Below are 20,398 nucleotides of genomic sequence, written 5' to 3' on the forward strand. Positions count from 1 at the left end.
TTACAGGTGGACAGGATGGCAAAGACAGCTTTTGGCATGTTGGTATCCATCAGCCAGGGCACTGAGTATAGAAGTTGGGATGTTATAGTTGCATCAGAGGTTGTTGAGGTCGCATTTGGAATATTGTTTTCAGTTTGGTCACCTGCTATAAGAAAGATACCATTAAGCTAGAAAGAATACAAAGAAGATTTACAAGGTTGTTGACAGAACATAATAGTTTGAGTTAAGGAGAAAAGTGAGCAATGATAGGATTTTATTCACTAGAGCAAAGGAGATTGAAGGGTGACACTACACAGGTGTACAAAGTCCTAAGATGCACAGATTGTGTATTTACTTAATTTCTTTCACAGGGTCAGGGAATAAAGAACAGACATAGATTTAGGATGAGAAGAAAGAGACTTTAATAGGAACCCGGGAATGGGGGGGGGGGGGGGGAGAGGCAACTTTTTCCAACTAGGTGGTGTTAAGTATATGGAATGAGCTGTCAGAGGCATTAACAACATTTAAAAGGCAATTGGACAAGTACATGGATAAAAAGATTTAAAGAGATATGGGCCAAACCCAGGTAAATAGTACTAGTTTAGATGGGAACTGTGATTTGCATTTCCATTCTGTATGACTCAAAATGAAAGACATTCCACCATTTCACATCTCTATGGATATTATACCCAAGAAATCTGGATCACTTTCAAGTCTCAATTCATCTAAGATTTTAGACACTTGGGGAAAAAGTTCTGGAGCTTCACTATCTTGTGTGTAGTGAAGGCAAGTTCAGAATAATATTCCTTATTTTACAATTGTGGTTCTTTGTTCTAAACTGCCATAAAAACGAGGTAAAACAGTCCATTCACCATTAGTTGCTGCAGAGATACTTGCCTGAAATGATGTCATCATTTACAGAGATAGCATAGCGATTGTCAAACACAAACAGTTTTCCCCTGTAAAAACCTCTTGGGAATTGTTCAAGATATTTATGAATTCCACCTTTCAGTTGGTAAACTTCCTTACATACATCCTGAAAGCAAACATGATACAGTGTTCAACAAATAAACCAAGGACATACCCAATGTTACATATTAGTAAGGGATGTGCTCTCCAAAGCAGGAGTATTTGGAGTTTTGTCTTTGTGAGTCGTTTTGGTAAATGCAGTTAGCATGTAAGCTCCTTCATCACAAAATAGAGGATATGCCAAAAGAGACTAGGTCAAGGGCAATGTGAGTGCTTCTCTGAGTGCAACATTTCCCAAGGAGTATTTAAGAATGCTGAATACTGTGTTGAAATCAATGCTTCTAATAATCTGAAAACAGTGTGAGCAGAAGATGTCAAGATATTCTTGAATACTTTATAGGATTTGCTCACCAATGAGGCAGCAACATGAAAAATAGCCCTTTCATACCAACAGGACTATAGTAGTCAGAAATTGGATAATTCAAAGGAAAAGAAATCCAAGTACAAAGAGAATCAAAACTGTTTCATTTTCAGAGGTTGGAACACGGCAGCGCAAAACCTACAGGGCATAATTTAGACAGTGTTTAGAAATTTGTTTTTGGCTCTGGTTGTTACATACAAGTCAATAATATTTAAATAGTAACACCATTATCCATGGATGGGCCAAATGGACAAATACATGGAAATTACTTTCACAGCTTTAGTTACTTTTACCAATAAATCACAACTTTGTATGCATTGGATTAACAGTTTTAATGAGGCATTTCATATAAAATTATCCATGAGGGAATACTGAAAATTTAAAACTCTATAAAAATTGCATGCTCCTGAATGCCAAGGGAGCAACTTTAAATTCTTACAGATTTACACTAACTCTTAACAGATTATTTGTGAAATTCCCCCATATATCAATAACTGAATTTCATATTGATAGGATATTTTTGAATTTTGACAGTATGCAATGAAATTATTCAGATAGGTTTCATGTTCCACTAAGCTTCTCACCTTTGACCTCAGATAGGCTGAGCCTCGTTCACAGCGGATTCCTCCTGTGCAATACATAAGGACCTGTTTGCCTTTAAAGCAATCCAAATTCGTATCAATGTAATCTGGAAAGTAGCTGAATTTCCGGATATTGGGAGCAAGACAGTGTTGAAAACTTCCCTAAACACAAACTATAATTCAGCAAATGACTCTTAAAAAGAGTACAAGAATTACAAAGCAGTATATTTAATATTAAAAGATTGGTATGAGAATTGGTTTGAGCATTCATAAATTATATTTGGCAAATCAATCAACAAGCTGAAGGTACTGCATATTCAAAGCACAATGTTTAGCTTGATCATTTCTGAATAATCTCTGAAGGCACTGCTCTCCGCACCAATTCTAACCTCACCATCAAAGCTGCAGACAAGAGGGGCACTGTTGTAGTTTGGTGCACTGACCTTTATCTTGCTGAGGCCAGATGGCAGCTTTTTCTTATCTATTGAACAGGACCCCACTAGGGACCACCAGGCTATTGTCACCAATCTCTTTGACTTTGGAGATCTCACATCAACTGCCACCAAACTCATAGTTTCTGTAACCTGCACTGCTCATTTCTACCTCCCAAGATCCACAAACCTAATGCCCTGGTAGGCCCACTGTCACTGCCTATTCCTGCCCTACTGAACCTGTGTCTGCATACTCAACTCCATTTTGTCCCCCTTGGTTCAGCACCTTCTCCATCTGTACTCTATACTTCAATCACTTTCAGCTCCCTGTAACTGATTGACTTACTTTCATTATGAACATCCAGTCCCTATGCACTTCCATCCACCATCAGGAAGGCCTTAAAGTTCTCCACTTCTTTCTGGACGACAATCTGACCAGTTCCCCTCGGCCACCACGCTCCTCCATCTGGTGGAGCTTGTTCTCACTCTCATTAACTCTTCTTTCAGGTCTTCCCACTTTCCCCAAACCAAAGGTGTAGACATGGGCACTGCATGACCCTGAGAAACAGGGCCAGAATTAGCCTGCTCTGTAATCTGACCATTGCTGATTTATTTTCCTTCTCAACCGCATTCCTTTGCCATCTTCATACTGGAAACCCCTGCATTATGGGGGAAGATGGGTTTGCATTCCAAAAAAAAGTTGGCACTGTGATGTTTCACAACACAAAGATGTGCAATGTGTGCACGTGTTAAGAATGCAAGCACCCACCCCCCACCCTCACATTTTTGAGTCGTGATTTCTGTATGCACTTCTTTAGGCTGTGTTGGTTGTTAACTCAAACACCCCATTTCACTGTATATTTCAATGTGTCTGGGATAAATAAATGAATCCAAATCTGTAAGGATGAATCCCTATAAATCTGAAAGCCTGTCCAGTTTAAAGTTTGCTTTTGGTTTTAATAGTTGTGGAACAATGATATCCTGAGAATATGAAGTTAGTGAAAGTCTCTATGCTACCTGTGAGAGAAATGTGACAGAAATCTTTTTTTTTAAATTTTAGTTAAGATAGGATGTTCCAACACTTTAATGCAAAATAAATTATCTCCAAGTTTAAAAAAATCTGGAAATCTTGAGCTAAAAGCAGAAAGTAGTTAAAATGCTGAAGAAATCAGTAGCAACTATAGAGACAGAAACAAAGTTAACATTTCAAATTGGTAACCTTTCTTCAGAAGAGTAAAAGAAGAAACGCCCATTTTAAGTTGCAGTAAAGGGAATGATTGGGAGAATAAATGGTGTGATAGGGTGGACACCAAGATTGCAGCACATCTGTTGGTGCCATTCAAGAGGGCCATGATGGTTGTTAATTATAGCTGATCTTTCTAGATAAAATGTAAATGTAAAATACATGTAATATATGTAAAAGAACAACACTGGACTGTAAATTGCAGAACACATCATCTGGAAGAAAGCTGAAATAAAATACTGAAAATGATCAGCAGATCAGATAGCATTCAGGGAGAGAGGAAAAGCTGAGTTAATATTACAGGTGAATAACTTTAAATCAGAAATGAACACAGAGGAAAGGCTGGTACATAAAATTAATCAATTCATTTTTCAATCCAATGATTGTAATCTACCTAATTGTTAGATGTTCACAAAATTGCTTTGTATTTTATTGGAACAAGAGTAGGTACTGTTCTGCAATACAGTTCGCATTTGGTTTCTTGAATGTAGAGGACACCACATAATACCAAACAAAATATGCTAAATTGGAGAAAATACCTTATGCTACCCTATCACTTTAATTCTTCGTCCTCCTCCCACTTTGTTGTCCTTTATTATTGGCTTTCAGAACAGACTTTTGTTTCAGATTTCCAGCAGATTTCTGTATCTCACAGTGCCAAGAGATAGCACCAACACCTTTAACATCACCCACAGTATCTTGGTTTCCATCATACCATACGTAACTTTTGTTCTCATGATCTTTTCTGACTCAGGCAACAACTTAAAGATGCTCATTTTCTCACAGTTCTAATTTTGATGAAGGATCATTAATCTGAAATATACCCTCTGATGGAACTGATTTCCCACCACTGCAACTGGATCCCACCAAAGCACCTGCAGCAATACCATCTCCATGAGATGTTGCACTTCTCACTTGAAAAGTGTCAGAATGTTAATGTTATTAACATGCAAATTTATTAGCATAATGTAGAACAATGAAAAATAACCAATGATCTTTAAATCTCCTGTATGTGGAAGTTTGTGTATGTGATTGGTTATTTGAGACAGGATAAATTACGGGGGAAAAAGGTTGCGAAATAGGATGCTCTGAAAGTCAGCAAAGACTTGATAAGCCAAATAGCCTGTTATCAACTAAATTTGAAATAATATAAATATGAACTTGTTGAATGATTTATCCTGTTCTGTTATATATTTCCACAGGCTACATCTCACTAATATTCTGCCTAATATTTCTATGACAAGATTTTCTCCTTAATTATTTAAATATGTCACAGTAGGGGTAGGGTTGTAAAGTAAAAGTATATACTGTATATTTGGGTGGTGGGATATATCTCTACCAAAAATGTAAAATGCTCCTTCCCTCCACTAGCCTGCAGGACACACTTGGATAAGATGTAGCATCTGCTTCCCTGTTTAGCATCTCCCCCCTACCCTGGATCAGGGTCACATGAAGCCATGGAAGCTGGTGGTGGATGGTTGTATGAGCAGCTGGTGCATATCACAAGTTGTGGTTATGAAACCATTGACACCTGGCAGACAATCTCTGAAGAGCATTGTTTATGGTCTGGACGAAGGCAAAAACAAATCACTTCTTAAGAAAATTTGCCAAGAACATTCATTGTCATGGACAGACCATGATCGCCCACAGCACATAATGATGAATATGATACCGTAGATCTCCTTTGTTATGATTTGATTAATATTTATGCAACGGCCAATTGCTTGCAATAAACTCCACATTTCAAAGGTTCTAAATTTGTTGCTACTTTTCCTTTCAAATCCAAACCTTCTCTCTGTTCCTGTACCTGATCTGACTTTTTAATTCACCCTCTTTTCCTAGTCATTCTTATTTTAGTCTCAATCCCCAAATCTCTGTGGCTAATATACTTCAGATTCTTGTTGCTTTTGTAATGACATGACAAGCTTTACTTGGAATGTTAGATTGCAAAATATTATCAGATGAAGAGTACAGGAGAAAGCTATTGCTTAAACTTTAAACACAACTGCTAATTGATTTATTCCTCTTGCTTCAGGTGAAAATGGTATTCTAACAATAGGATTTTCATAGTAGCACAGTTAGTACAGTTGCTGCCACACAACAGCAAAGACCTGACCTTGGGTGCTGATTTTGTGAAGTTTGCATGTGCAGCTCTGGAGACCAATTTATCTTTGGCTATTCATTGTGGTACCTTTACAGACAATGTAGGTTTTCATTTTCTTCTCCCCATATGTTCAGGTAGGGGATCACAATATATACTTCAGACCACCTTCATCAAATCCAACTACAATATTCACAACATCATGTTTGCGATTAACAAAAGAATAGAGCACAAATTTAGGCCCTTTAGTAAGTTTAGCACAGTTACATAGCAATTGCACCAAAGTAACTAACATTAAAGTTTAATAAACATTTCATTTTTCAGTTCACTAACAATTTTCCGAATGGGGTTCAAAACAATTGTTGCCATTTCTCAATCATTTTTAAGTCATGTAAAGAAATGCAGAGTAGACATGTACAAGACCTCCACGTGCTCTTGCCATGCTGAGAACAAATCAACTGCTCCTCAGTTATTTATTAGTAAAAAGTTTATATAGAATATCAGCATCAAAATTTCATAGAAATTTTTCACTATTTGTGGCATCATGGTTTATCAATTATTAAATATTTAAAAGCATCTGTTCATATAGTTTCTAATTTATTAGCTAATTGGAAAAACAAAAATGTCTGAATAAAAACTCACTATTTTACTCTCATAGAAGTTTCTACAATCTAGCAAAATGGTGTCCTTTCGAACTTGGGCATTGTTGGACAACGCTTCCACTTTTCTGTGAAATTCTTCCGGAGTTAAATGAATTCCTAGAATATATATATAGAATAAAACAAATTAAATTGTAGATGCACACACAGTTATGTTGCCACTACATCATTCAAGCAAATGTGCTTTCAATTATATAGTGTTGGTAATTATGCCAGGAAAATCTAATCCTCTGCTAAATTAAACCTATGTTTATTCAGGATCCTGTTGAAACACAAAAAATGTAATTCAAGTTATCCTTATAAATTATTGATATTAATTATTGATATTGATATTAATTAGTTCACAACTTGTCAATAAACAGTCAGGCCATTTATGAATAGACTTTTAGTTACTCCAAGGTAGTAGTACCCGGCCCCACATACTCCTTTGCTTACCTGCATCCTTGTAAGATATCTTTTCGGGATCCACTCCCATGGGAACAACTTCTTTATAAACTCCAACTCGCAGGTCTTGAAAACAGTGAGCACCTCCAGCACTCCGCTTAGCCAGAAATATTTATCATAAGAATTATTTTGTAGTTCACAAGTGTGAATAGTTTTATATACCAATGTGCTGCATGCATGTAGCACTTTAAATTGACTAGAATTAATTAAAATACCACAGAACAAAATGGAAATATGAAGAACATTTCAAAGAAGTTATCTAAATCATGTACTGTAATGTAAATGATATTAAGTATACTGTATAAGTCAGGAAAACTAAAGATCATGTAACTAAAGGGGCAGTGGCTTTTAGGTGCAGTGGTCCCAATTCATGTCAGGGCAAGTTCAATACTGATGAGAAAGTAAATTCATTAATACTTTCAAAAGAAAATACACTAAATATAAGAAAAATAACTTTTCCTACAAGGAAAATTAACAAATAGAAGATTAGCTGACTGGCAGAAGGCAAAGAGTGGGGAAAAAAGGGGGCCTTTCAAATTGGCTACTGGAAGCTAGTGGTATTCTGAAGAGTTCTGTGTTGGGTCCCCTACTTTTCATGTTATATGTTAATGATCTGGATGACAGAATTGAAGGCTTTGTGGCAAAGTTTGCAGAAGACAGGTGAAAAGACAGGTAGTACTGAGGAAGCAGAAGGATTTGGACAGATAAGGAGAATGGCATACAGTGTAGGGAAGTGTATGGTCATGCACTTGGGTAGAAGGAATAAAAGTGTACACTATTTTCTAAATGTGGAGCAAATTCAGAGATCCGTGAAAAGGACTTGGGAATCCAACAGCAGAATTCCCTATAGGTTAAGTTGGTAGTAAGGAATGCACATTTCATTCATGGCATTCATTTCATGCACTAGAATATAAAAACAAGAAAGTAATGTTGCAGCTTTAAGCCATTGGTTAGACCACATTTGGAGTACTGTGAGCAGTTTTGGGTCCCTCATCCAAGGAAGAATACGATGGCATTGGAGAGGGTCCAGAGGTTTACAAGAATCATCCCAGGAATGAAAGGGTTAACATATGAGGAACACTTGATGGCTCTGGGTCTGAATTCGCTGCAGTTTAGAAGAATGAGGGAAAATATTGAATATTGAAAGGCATAAATAGAGTGGATGTGGAGTGGGCCTAGGACCAGAGGGCACAGAATGAGAATACAAGGACGTCCTTCAGAATGCAGATGAGGACGAATTCCTTTAGCCGGAGGTTGGTGATTCTGTGGAATTATTTGTTACAGATAGATGTGGAGGCCAAGTCATTGGGTATTTTTAAAGCAGAGATTGATACGTTTTTGATTAGTTAGGGCATAAAAGGTTATGGGGAGAAGCAGGAGAATGTGCTTGAGATGGAAAATAAATCAGCAATGATCAGATGGTGGAGCAGATTTGATGGGTCAAATGTCCATTTCTGCTCCTATGGATCAGCGTTAAGAGCTATGGCTTATCTGATCTAACAACTTTGATTTGGGTGCAAGACCATTTCTAACTTTGAAGATGACACAAAACTTGGCAGTACTGTGGGCTATAAATAGGGATAAATTGCGGTGAGATATAAAAAGTGAGAAACAGGCAACTATGCTGCAAATGAAGTTCAATGTGGAGAAATGCATGCCAATGCATTTTGGCAGGAAGAATGCTGTTCTGATAATGATGCAGAAATTGAGGGGTGGAGTCTGGGTGCAGAACTGACTGCAAGTGACAAGGCAGACTGAGAAACTGGCATACACAACTCTGAACTTCATCTATAAAGGTGGAGAGCATTAAAGCAGAGAAGTTGCGTTGAATCTTTATAAAACAATGCTTTGGACTGATCTGATGTTTTCTGAGTTCAATGAGTAGATTTTTTACAAATCTAATTTTAACCACTAATAGAATTTCTTTGTTATATTTACAGTTAATTACTATTTAATATGGTAGAAAACCAGTTTCTCTTTTACCTTAAAGTCTTCAATTGACATACTCTGAAAGAGTGGGTGGGAAAGCATAGTCTGAATATACAGCTCAGTAGCCATTTTGCATCCACCAACTGTTCCATTAATTCCTTCTTTAGAGATGCGCACCTGAAAGAAAAGTTGCTAGTTGAATAACTCATTTTATACTCAGTGTAAACTATTGATCAATCTTGTCCTAACTTTGCTCACATTTATAGCGAAACTACTGATGCACTTCCATTACCAGAAATCTTTTCTTTCTTTCTTTTTCAATCTTTTTATTATTATTATTAATTTCAACATAATAAGATTAATACATAGATAATGGGATTACAAACATACAAATTTCAACTGAACGTGAAAGGATACATAAGCAATAGTTACAATATAAATGAGTCTTCCCAAATCATGGACGATACAAGTAACATATAAACAAAGCAAACCTAGGTATATCATAATATATATTTAAAAAAACAGAAAAGAGAAAAAGAAAAAAAATTATGCTAGAAAAACTAATCTAACAATCTAATAACTAATAAGGAAAAAAATCGAAAAAAGAAAAAAGGAGAAAAAAAATGAAAAAAAGGGCTGTTTATAATATCTAACAAAAATACAAAATCATCAGTGTCGTCAACTCCGATCCTCTCAACATATGTAAAATCAAAACTGGAAAAACAAATAGGCTTGGAACAGGGTCACATTACAACCAGAAATCTGTTAACAAAATATGTGTTTCTGTACCATTTTGTTTTTATGTATCAGCTAATAAGATAGCGTCAGTGGAGAGAAGAATTAATCATTTGATTGTCAGTGCCAGTCTTAACACTGTGTCATTCTCAGAAATTTTAGGCTGACATTTTAGTATTGTCAGAATTACCACCTTTCAGTGACAAACTGAAAGACCACCTGTTCAAACAGACACCACTCTTAATTCATGCTTCTCCTGAGACATGCATGTTAAATAAATTATTTATAACCAACTAATTTAGAACACCTTTAAAGGCTTTTTCTGGTTCACAACATTTACAAAATTGAAAATAAACTCAGTTACAATTTTTTTGTTACTATATGTAGCAATTAGGGAACGTTTTTCAATTCACTTTCTATAACACAACATAACAAGAAGAGTTATAAAAGAAAATACCTTTATCACATATGCCTTCTTAACCAGAGTCAACCTGCGCAGCTGCTTTGAGCATCCTATGGACTCGGATCCCAAGATCCCTCTGATCCTCCACACTGCCAAGAGTCTCACCATCATATCTGCCCTACCAAAATGCACCACTTCACACTTATCTGGGTTGTAAGAATTAGTTAGAACTCTTAACTGTATGTTCACTCTGTCTCAAGTCCAGTCAAGGTATTTTACCTTCCCAGCTTATCTTTTGCTCAACCTAATCAATTTATTTTTAATGTTACATCTTGGAAAGTGAAATTTGAAATCATTCCTTAAATTACTATATTTGAAGTCAGAAGTTCACATACACCTTAGCCAAATACATTTAAACTCAAGTTTTTCCAAAATTCCTGACATTTAATCTTAGAAAACATTCCCCATCTTAGGTCAGTTAGGATCACAACCTTATTTTAAGAATGTGAAATGTCAGAATAATAGTAGCGAGAACAATTTGTTTCAGCTTTTATTCCTTTCATCACATTGCCAGTGGGTTAGAAGTTTACATACACCTTGTTAGTATTTGGTAACATTGCCTTTAAATTGTTTAACTTGGATCATATGTTTTGGGTAGCCTTCCACAAGCTTCTCACAGTAAGTTGCTGGAATTTTGTTTCATTCCTCCAGACAGAACTGGTGTAACTGAGTCAGGTTTGTAGGCATCCTCCTTGCTCGCACACGCTTTTTCAGTTGTGCCCACAAATCTTCAGATTGAAGTCAGAGCTTTGTTGGTCGCAAATGGGTCTTCCAAATGGACAATAACCCCAAGCATACCTTGAAAATTTAAGGACAACAAACTTTGTTGTCCTTAAATTTTCAAGGTATGCTTGGGGTTATTGTCCATTTGGAAGACCCATTTGCGACCGAGGTTTAACTTCATGGCTGATGTCTTGAGATGTTGCTTCAATGTATCCACATAATTTTCCTTCCTCATGATGCCATCTATTTTGTGAAGTGTAACAGTCCCTCCTGCAGCAAAACACCCCCACAACATGATGCTGCCACCCTCATGCTTCATGGTTGGGATGGTGTTCTTCAGCTTGCAAGCCTCACCCTTTTCCTTCCAAACATAATGATGGTCATTATGGCCAGACATCTTTTGTTTCATCAGACCAGAGGACATTTCTCCAAAAAGTAAGATCTTTGTCCCCATGTGCACTTGCAAACTGTAGACTGGCTTTTTTATGGTGGTTTTGGAGCAGTGGCTTCTTCCTTGCTGAGCAGCCTTTCAGGTTATGTCGATATCGACCTCGTTTTACTGTGGATATAGATACTTGTCTACCGGTTTCCTCCAGCATCTTCACAAGGTCCTTTGCTGTTGTTCTGGGATTGACTTGCACTTTCTGTGCCAAAGTACATTCATCTCTAGGAGACAGAATGCGTCTCCTTTCTGAGCAGTATGACGGCTGCATGGACCCATGCTGTTTATACTTGTGTACTATTGTTTGTACAGATGAACGTAGTACCTTCAGGTGTTTGGAAATTGCTCCCAAGGGTGAACCAGACTTGTGGAGGTCCAAAATTTTTTTCCCTGAGGTCTTGGTTGATTTCTTTTGATTTTGTTTGTAAACCTCTGACCCACTGGAATTGTGATACAGCAAATTAGAAGTGAAATAATCTGTCTGTAAACAAAATTCCAGCAACTTATTGTGAGAAGCTTGTGGAAGGCTACCCAGCCTTCAGAGTATCCCATAGAATGGGAGGTGAAACCTCTCCATTATCATTGAATTCGAAGTAAAGACCAATTTCTTTTTTAATCTGTTCCTTAAAATACGGATCATTGAGCAGACTTGAATTTAGTTTCCAAATAGTATTCTTTGGTTGTAGGTCAAGATCAACAGATAAATATATAGGTGCATGGTCACTTACATCTATTGTCCCAATTCCACAGGCATTTATTTTGTCTTTGTCTTTTCCAAATGTTATGAAATAGTCTATTCTTGTATATATAGAATGGGGGGCAGAATAATGAGTGTAATCCCTCCTGTTAGGGAAAAGGTCCCTGCATATATCAGTTAGACCAACATCTTCAAAAAGTGTATTAACTTTCTTATGTAAGAGTTTTGTTTCATAGGTTTTTTTCCATCAGAAGAGTCTAACTTTGGTTGTAATTGTAAATTTAAGTCTCCCCTACATTTCAGGAGACGTTCTGTTTTCGTTACCATAATATTAGTAATTTTCTGAAAGAAACAAATATCACTTCCTTGGGGTGCGTATATATTCAATAGAGTAACTGAATTTCAGTCTGTATTCCCCCTTACCAGAATATATCTGCCTTCCTTATCTTCCATTTCAAATACTTTTTCAAAATTTAGCTTGTCTGAGGTAAGAATAACAACTCATCTCCTATGTCCTGATTTATATGAGGAGAAAAACAAATTAGTGAAGCCCATTCTCTTTAGTTATCTATGCTCATTATCACTTAAGTGAGTAAATATACTACCAGGGATGCTCTTATTTCATTTTAGATAGAATTCTACTACGTTTGATTGGATTTAACAGCCTATTAACATTTAAATTTTTTTTTTACTTTGTCCTTAGCCATGTATATCTGTCAACATATCATTGAAATTAGCAGAATAAAACTTAATCGATCTACTCTCAGAACAAATAAGAACAAGAAACGCAAATAATTAAAAAAAAAGGCAACGAAGGTGTTTTTCCAAGGCTGAGGTCTCCAGTAGATGACCCTGGGTTGAGCGAGAGGAAACGTAAAGCTGTGGGGGATAGCCCCTCCTACCTGTGAGTCGTTGGCCCCCATTGCAGTATTCATAAAAGTAAGTGAACAAATCTATGTCCATTACACAGAAAAGATTTCCCTGTGTATTCCTCTCATAAATATTCTCATTTAGGTGGGGAAAAAGGAGTGAATGAATGAGTAAAAAAAAATAATTGAGTAATATAAAATCCACATTATAATAAGTATTTCTTCAGATAGGCATAGCACCATCTATTTTTGCTTCCGTTTAGCTTATCAACATTTTTAAAGTTAGCCAAATCTTATGGCTCTTCTGGAGGGGGTGGGGCGGTCTTCGGGGAACTCACAGTCTCTTCCTGATATACTTCTCTTGTCCTGCTCCTGTCCCATGCTTTCTCGATTCTCTCACTATTTCCCCTGCAGAGTGGGATAACTGCTCAGCCAGTCTTTCCCTCGGTTTGATCACGCTGACCTTCATGTCCGGTCACCACTTACACTGTCTGATACAGTTGCATCCCATCTTCATAAAACACTCACAGTTTAGCAGAGTACGGAGTTTGGAATCTGATCTTTCCTTGCTTTAATATTCACTTTACTTCAGAGTATTCCTCATGCTTCTGCAGGACCACCGGGGGCAATCTTGATTGAAATACGCTAATTTCCCGTCCAAAAACACCCTCTTCTTACCCCAGACCCTTTGAAGAATCTCTGCCTTGGCATTGTTTTGAAGGAATCTGATTAATATCTTCTCTGTCTCCAGTAAGCTGCGGGGCGAGCGCACAATGTGCCCTCTCAATTTCAAGCTCCATAGTGGAGGGAAGCTCCAGCGCGTCCCGCAGCAACTTTCGTACAAACTCCGTCATAGACAAACTCTCCGATCCTTTGGGAACATTGTATATCCTGATCTTCCGTCCAGGTCAAGCAGTTACTTTCTTGTTGATTTAATATTTTTATCGTCTTACTTAGTATTTGTTCCATGTTTTGCACGCGATCTTACACCTTCTCAATTTGTGTCTCTGCCACCGCTATTTTTTGATTGCTATTGGCAAACTCTGACTTGATATCATTTAGTTGTGTTTTATATCTTTTTGGAATCCTCGTATCTTTTCCAGAATTTTGATCATATTTGCCGCTTCGCCTGAACGAGGCCCACCGTCAGCCTCAATACCACGTTCGGGTAGGAGAGCCGCTCGCTGCACGCCTCTCGTCCACAGGCTCCTCAGTGATGCTTTTTTTAAATCGCCATTCTTGCCCCCCTTATCAATTCATATATTTTCAAAAGACCTTATACGATGGGTTAACAGGGCAAAATATGCCTTTTTCTGGAGGAGATATTGACTTAAGCTGCCATTCTGGATGATGACATCACTGGAACCCCTAATCCTGCCTTTCTATATATGGTTATGAGCCTTCAGGTTATGAATCTTCCAACTGCACATGATATAATGTTCAATATAATTAGCTTCTGCCTCCACCATCCCTTAAGGCATATATGTCAAGCTCAAGGCCCGCGGTGGAATTATCTTTGGCCCGCGAGATAATATCTAATTACTATTAAAGCTGGCCCCAGTAATCGAAGCGCCTATGGCGTATGATATGGCTAATGCTGAGTTTATTCAGGTACCAGGTTTTCAGGGTTTTTAGTGTTTATTCGGTTTCCCTGGTTTATTTCCTGAATATCATTAATGAATAAATTTTTTTTCTATTAGAGCTGGCCCGCCGGTATATTGCATGCACCACCAATACTACAAATCCCACAATGCACTGCCAGTGCATTGCTCGCGCTTGCCTTACTCTCTCATCAGCATTCTTATGGCGCTAGTCACGTGTGGTCAACTTTCAGCTATCCCTCACCCCAAAAATGGCTGAACGAAAGGTGGACTTTGAAAACAGGGGTTTTCAAGGCAGGTGGGAGGCAGAGTATATGTTCGCAGAAATAAAGGGCAAACCTGTTTGTTTTGTGTGTGGAGACGGTGTGGCTGTAATTAAAGAATATAACGTAAGACGACACTATGAAACGAAACACCACGACAAATACAAGCATCTGGACAAGAAACAGAAGCCTGCGATGTGCGGTCAAAAGAGTGGATTGGTGGGCAGGATCCGGGAGAAGATGCGGCAGGAAAATGGCGCAGGTGAGCTGACAGCTTATCACTGCATCATACACCAGGAATCGTTGTGTGGCAAAGCCTTGAAAATGGAACATATAATGAGCACCATAACACGAGCAGTTAACTTCATAAGAGCCAAAGGTTTAAATCACCGTGAGTTCAAGTCATTTCTGGAGGAGTTGGGTTCAGAATATAATGATTTGTCCTATCACACAGAGGTGCGATGGTTAAGCCAAGGAAAAGTGCTGAAAAGATGTTTTGAGTTGCGTGAGGAGATCTGTCAGTTCATGGAAAGCAAAGGGAAAGACACAACAGAGCTCCGGGATAAAAAGTTGCTTTGTGAAATGGCGTTTCTGTGTGACATCACGAGCCATCTCAATGCGCTCAACCTGCAGCTTCAGGGGCGGGGTCGTGTGATCACAGACATGTACGCTGCAGTGAGGACTTTTAAAACCAAGCTGCGCCAGTGGGAGACGCAGATGCAGCAAGAAAACTTGAGCCATTTTCCATGTTGCCAAATTATGAAAGAGCAGGTTTCTACCGCAGTGTTCCCACATGCAAAGTTTGTTGAAAAACTTAGCATACTTGGTGCCGACCTCACACGGCAATTTGCTGACTTTGAAGCCCAAAAAAGCAGGTTTGAACTGTTCAGTAATCCATTTGCAGCTGACGTGGAAAGCGCACCAACCAACATACAAATGGAGCTGATTGAACTCCAATGTAGTGACACACTTAAGGCGAAGTATGACTCGGTGGGCGCTGCACAGTTTCTACGTTTCATTCCCGACACAATGCCCCAGCTGCGTACCCAAGCTGCTCAAATACTCTCTATGTTTGGCAGCACATATCTGTGTGAACAACTGTTCTCTTTGATGAAGATAAACAAAACATCACACAGGAGTCGTCTTTCTGATGAACACCTTCACTCAATTCTGAGGATTTCCTCAGCTCAGAGCCTGACTCCAAACATTGATGAACTTGCATCCAAGATGAGATGCCAAGTATCTGGCTTAGACTAGTGTGAATCACAGAGTGTTGGCCTGTGGAAAAATGTTTTCATTAGAAATTACTCCGGAAAAGCTGCAGATAAAGCCATAAGAAATAAATGCAACTGATTTTTTATTTATTTAATGTTCAATGTTGTTTTTGTAGGCAATAACCTAAGCTTTGTTAGTTCCAGGTTAATATGTGTAATAAATTCATTTCAATAAGTTTTACAATAAATGCTGAACCAGTCTGGCCCTTGACTTGTACCGATTTTTAAATTTTGGCCCACTGTGTATTTGAGTTTGACACCCCTGCCTTAAGGTAATGATTTCCAGATTCCAGTACCTTGTCTCCCCCATTCCTTGTAACAATCATTTTAAATTGGCACTGATTTTATGACTTATTTACTAGGGGAAATGGATACTTCCAGTTTGATTGCCCAGTCACTCAATTTTATACAGTTCAATTAAGTCCTCCCTAAGATTCCTGTGTTCCAATGCGAACAACTCTAGCTTTTCCCGTTTGTCCCCATAAAACTAAAATATTCCAGTGCTGGCAATATCTTTATAAACCTCCTTTGCAATCACATCTTTCCTGCAATATGATGGACGTACCTAGTACTTCAAGCTGTGATCTAATTAGTGTTGTGTTTGGTTCAACACAATCTCCTTGCATTTACATACAAAGCCTCAGCTAACGAAGGAAAGTTCAAGTTTAATTGTCTTCAAACATACCCATGTTAAATGAGACAGTGTTCTTCCAGGTACATACGGTCACAAGCATACAACACAGAGCACAGATGGTCTTTTTATTATTATGAAATACTAATAATATTAGCCTAAGTCCCTGGGGATGGCCTGAAGATTGACAGTGCATGGCATATGTCCTGGAACTACTTTTCGGCAACTCCAGCTGATCCTCATTTTGTGCTAGTGCAGCCACAGATGAGTGCAATCCAGCTCGTCTTCCACCAAACAGACACTGGAGAGGAGTCTGCAGGAGGGGCCAGCTCCTAACCAAGCACAAACTCCAGCATGCCTGCCATGCCTCTGCTCTCCCCTACATCGCTCCTTCCCTGGGCTGCTGCAACAAACAATGCCACTCATGTGCCTTTTCAACTACTTTATTGAACAGCCCTGCTATATTTTAGAGCCTTAGTGGAGATAATCCAAGGTCTTTCTGCTCCTCACAAATGCAATATATTCTCATTTATTGCATATTCCCTGTGTTGTTTTAGAGAATGTGTCATGCCAACCATCAAGCACCCATCTTAGACTAATCCCACCTTAGTATATTTCTCCGCACATCTTCAACAAAGCCCAAACATTTGTTCTGATACTGCTCATCTAAATGCTCCAAGCAGTTTACAGTGGCCAATGTTTGGGATGTTGGTAAGAAAGCAAAGTACCCAGCGGAAATTACAGTCCTGACGAAGGGTCTCGGCCCAAAACATCGACAGAGCTTCTCCCTACAGATGCTGCCTGACCTGTTGCGTTCCACCAGCATTTTGTGTGTGTTGCTTGAATTTCCAGCATCTGCAGATTTCCTCGGGTTTTCCTGATTTGCTAAGCAATCTTCATCTTCCTGCAGTCTAAGCTTTGCTCCTCACCGTCAACAACATGTCTAACTTTTTTACCACCTACAATCTCTATCGTCACAATTGCCACATTGTGGGAATTGTACAATTGCAAGAATAGTGAATGCTGTGGAAACCTATTGACAATACCCCTTCAGTCATGAAAACACCTGCTTACCTTTTGCTTCCAGCCAACCACACCCAACTTTGGATCCAATTTGCCAATCTCCCTGTGTCTCCGCAGAGACTTATTTTTGACCAGCCAATCTATCAATAATTCTTATGAGGTCAACTTTCACAAGATCACATCTGGCAGGTTAGGCATACAAAAGCTAGATGTAAAAGATATTTATCATTTACCTTGCCTGTAAGATGCAGCTGAAGACACAAGGCTTTCTGCCATTTGCAGATTATTTGCGGGTCCTCAATGTCACAATAGGAATAATATAACAGCACTTCGCCTTCTGCACTAGGAACAAGCACAATAAAACTTCTAAATGCAATAAGCAAAATTACATTATCAGGGGAAAAAAAGAAATTGATGAGAATACTCAGTTCAGGCAACATCTATGGAGAGGCAAAAGGTAAATATTTCAAACTGATGACCTTTCATCACAACTACAAAATGTTGGAGAAACAAAATAAACAGCTTTGGGCTGTGGAAATCGAGGGGAGGAGAGGAAAGCATTACTGTGATAGAAAAGATTAAATGATTTAAAAAAAAATGTTGGCATAAGACAAAAAGGGGACAGAAATGGGACAAGTAAAGAAACAGGAAGATTCAGGGGAAGGAAAGTGAAAATAGGTTTAACTCTTTAAGTCCAGAAAACTATAAAGTTACAGACCAAAATGCTATCCTTCTAATTCTTGTTGAACATTACCAAACAGTGCAAGAATCCAAGAACAATGTTCTTAGGGCAGAGAAATTAAAGTGACATGGGTCATTTTAAGGGATTGAATTGAGGTATTCTAGAATACATTCATTCATCAATGCCTGGTCTGGCAAATTAACAAGGATTCGCTGCATGAGCAATGAATACATTAAGTCAAACTGGGGAAAAAACAAGCATATGTAAATGTCTCTATTAGTGGAATAACAGAATTTGAAGTAATGGATGGTGGGAAGGGCAGAGGTAAAAAAGGTGTTAAAACTCCTATGGTTGTATAGAAAGGTGTCATGGAAAATGGGGGAGAAAGGTACAGACATGCCAAAGGACTGGATGAAGTCAAGAAAGGGACCACTAAACTGTTTCTCTTTCCACAGATGTTACCTTACCTGCTGAGTGTTTCCATCATTTTCTGTTTTCAGTTTATTGCTTTCTGAGCTGAAAAAGGAAGGGAAAGATGTTTTGGTGAAAGTATCAGATTACAGCTAGCACTAATGGCAAAGAGTAGTCTGTTAAATGTGGAGGCTTAGACAACTGAAAGCAAAAGGTAAAAGGAACCTTACCATGATTTGTAGAGCGAAGGGCAAGAAAACTCAGGGAAATGAAAAAGATATTATTTGGCACCCTTATACAAACTGCAAGGGAATCCTTAGTTGTGGAAAAACAGAACAGGCAGTACAATAACATCCAATGGAGACAGAACCAATGCAATTGACTAATTCCTTCAAGGAAGCAGGACAGGAGGAGGCATAATCAAGTTAGCTGTGAGAATAAATAGTGTTAAAACACAAACTGAACAATGATTCACTGTATGTGAAGTTCAGCAGTATCAGAGGATGATTCTGTTGCTCTTATTTAAACCTCTGCTGGGCTGGTTTGGCTTCTCGACTTGTTCCACTACAACCTTTATCTCTTTACATTGGTCTTCCGGCCATTTAACTACTCTTGCATTAGAACCTATTATCTTTCTGTTACAGTAGTGGTCACCAACCCGTCGATCGCGATCGACTGGTCAATCTTTGAGACTTTCCCAGTAGATCCCGAAAAAAGAAAAGAAAAATAAATGCACAAATACTGTTGAGAGATTGTTTCCGGGTGGCGGGGTTTTAGTTCTGTTCTTTCTGCCTAGTGCGCATGTGTGTAGCTCCCCTGCCACGCACTACAGTGTATTTCAGTGGTCCCCAACCACCGGGCCGTAAGGAAACGATACGAGTCAGCTGCACCTTTCCTCATTCCGTCATGCCCATTGTTGAATCTGAATACACGTGAGGTCATTACCGAAGCGCGTCAAGGATCATTGGTTGGTCTCGTGTAACCGGCTGCTTCATGCGGCCAGCGAGAAGTGCCATTGCTAGCGGCCTGGAGCACGGACAGATGGGTGCCGCCTCTAAACCGGTTTACCATACTTAATGTTCATGGGGAACCCGGTGCTAAAATATTCGCAGACGAACTAATTCGGGCTCAGGGTTTCATAAGTAGCACAGCAGCTACCTCACTGCGATCTACTGGAAGTCATCCCTCTAGCCAAACTTCTGTTGGCCGATAGATCCTACGGGGGGGGGGGGAGGGGACGAACTCACACCCTATCGCACTCCTTTCTCGGTCTCGGTCTCTCCAGACTGTGATCGCCACGGCCCCGGTACGGGAACAGCCGCACCTGGCCAAGGTATCTGGCGGGCGGGAGGCTGTCTGATGAGGTACTGAAGCACTCAAAACTGCTTCGGTACCCTGAGTCCAAGCACCCTGCACTTAAAGACAAACCCGTTGAGTTTTTTCCAGCGGAAAAAAATGTGAGCAAGTGGGACAGCAGCTAAGTGCCGAGAGCCACGAAAACTAAATTGCGGAATAGACTGGACATAAGGAACCTGCTTCAAGTATCGCTGTATTCCGGTTGTGTTTAACATTCACACCCCCCCCCCCCCCCCATCCCGTCGGCCAGTCCGCAAGCATATTGTCAAGACTAAACCGGTCTGCGGTGCAAAAAAAGGGTGACCCCTGCTGATCATACATTATTTCTACTTCCGGGTTGCAGGGTTTTACATCTGCCCCGGTGCGCATGCGTGTAACTAATCGATTTGGAGTTGATCTTACCTTTCACTAAAGCCGAGGTAGGGGATCTTGGGCTTCAAAAGTTTGGTGACCACTATGTTAAAGCCTTCC

At 39.1% G+C, this 20,398-nt stretch overlaps 1 protein-coding gene across 1 annotated transcript in view; it reads right to left on the minus strand.

Moving 5' to 3' along the window:
• The window catches only part of LOC132394188 (thiosulfate sulfurtransferase/rhodanese-like domain-containing protein 2), a 31,773-nt gene that overhangs the window by 5,302 nt on the left and 6,073 nt on the right, over window positions 1-20,398 (minus strand). Inside the window, exons 3-8 of the mRNA XM_059970026.1 lie at window positions 17,712-17,820; window positions 8,812-8,934; window positions 6,820-6,925; window positions 6,368-6,483; window positions 1,954-2,112; window positions 877-1,015 (exon numbers count right to left, since the gene is read on the minus strand). Of these exons, the coding sequence (XP_059826009.1) occupies window positions 877-1,015; window positions 1,954-2,112; window positions 6,368-6,483; window positions 6,820-6,925; window positions 8,812-8,934; window positions 17,712-17,820 (752 nt within the window). The remainder of the gene's footprint in view (window positions 1-876; window positions 1,016-1,953; window positions 2,113-6,367; window positions 6,484-6,819; window positions 6,926-8,811; window positions 8,935-17,711; window positions 17,821-20,398) is intronic.

The sequence above is a fragment of the Hypanus sabinus genome, chromosome 5 (assembly GCF_030144855.1).
Source record: "Hypanus sabinus isolate sHypSab1 chromosome 5, sHypSab1.hap1, whole genome shotgun sequence".
Lineage (NCBI taxonomy): Eukaryota > Metazoa > Chordata > Chondrichthyes > Myliobatiformes > Dasyatidae > Hypanus > Hypanus sabinus.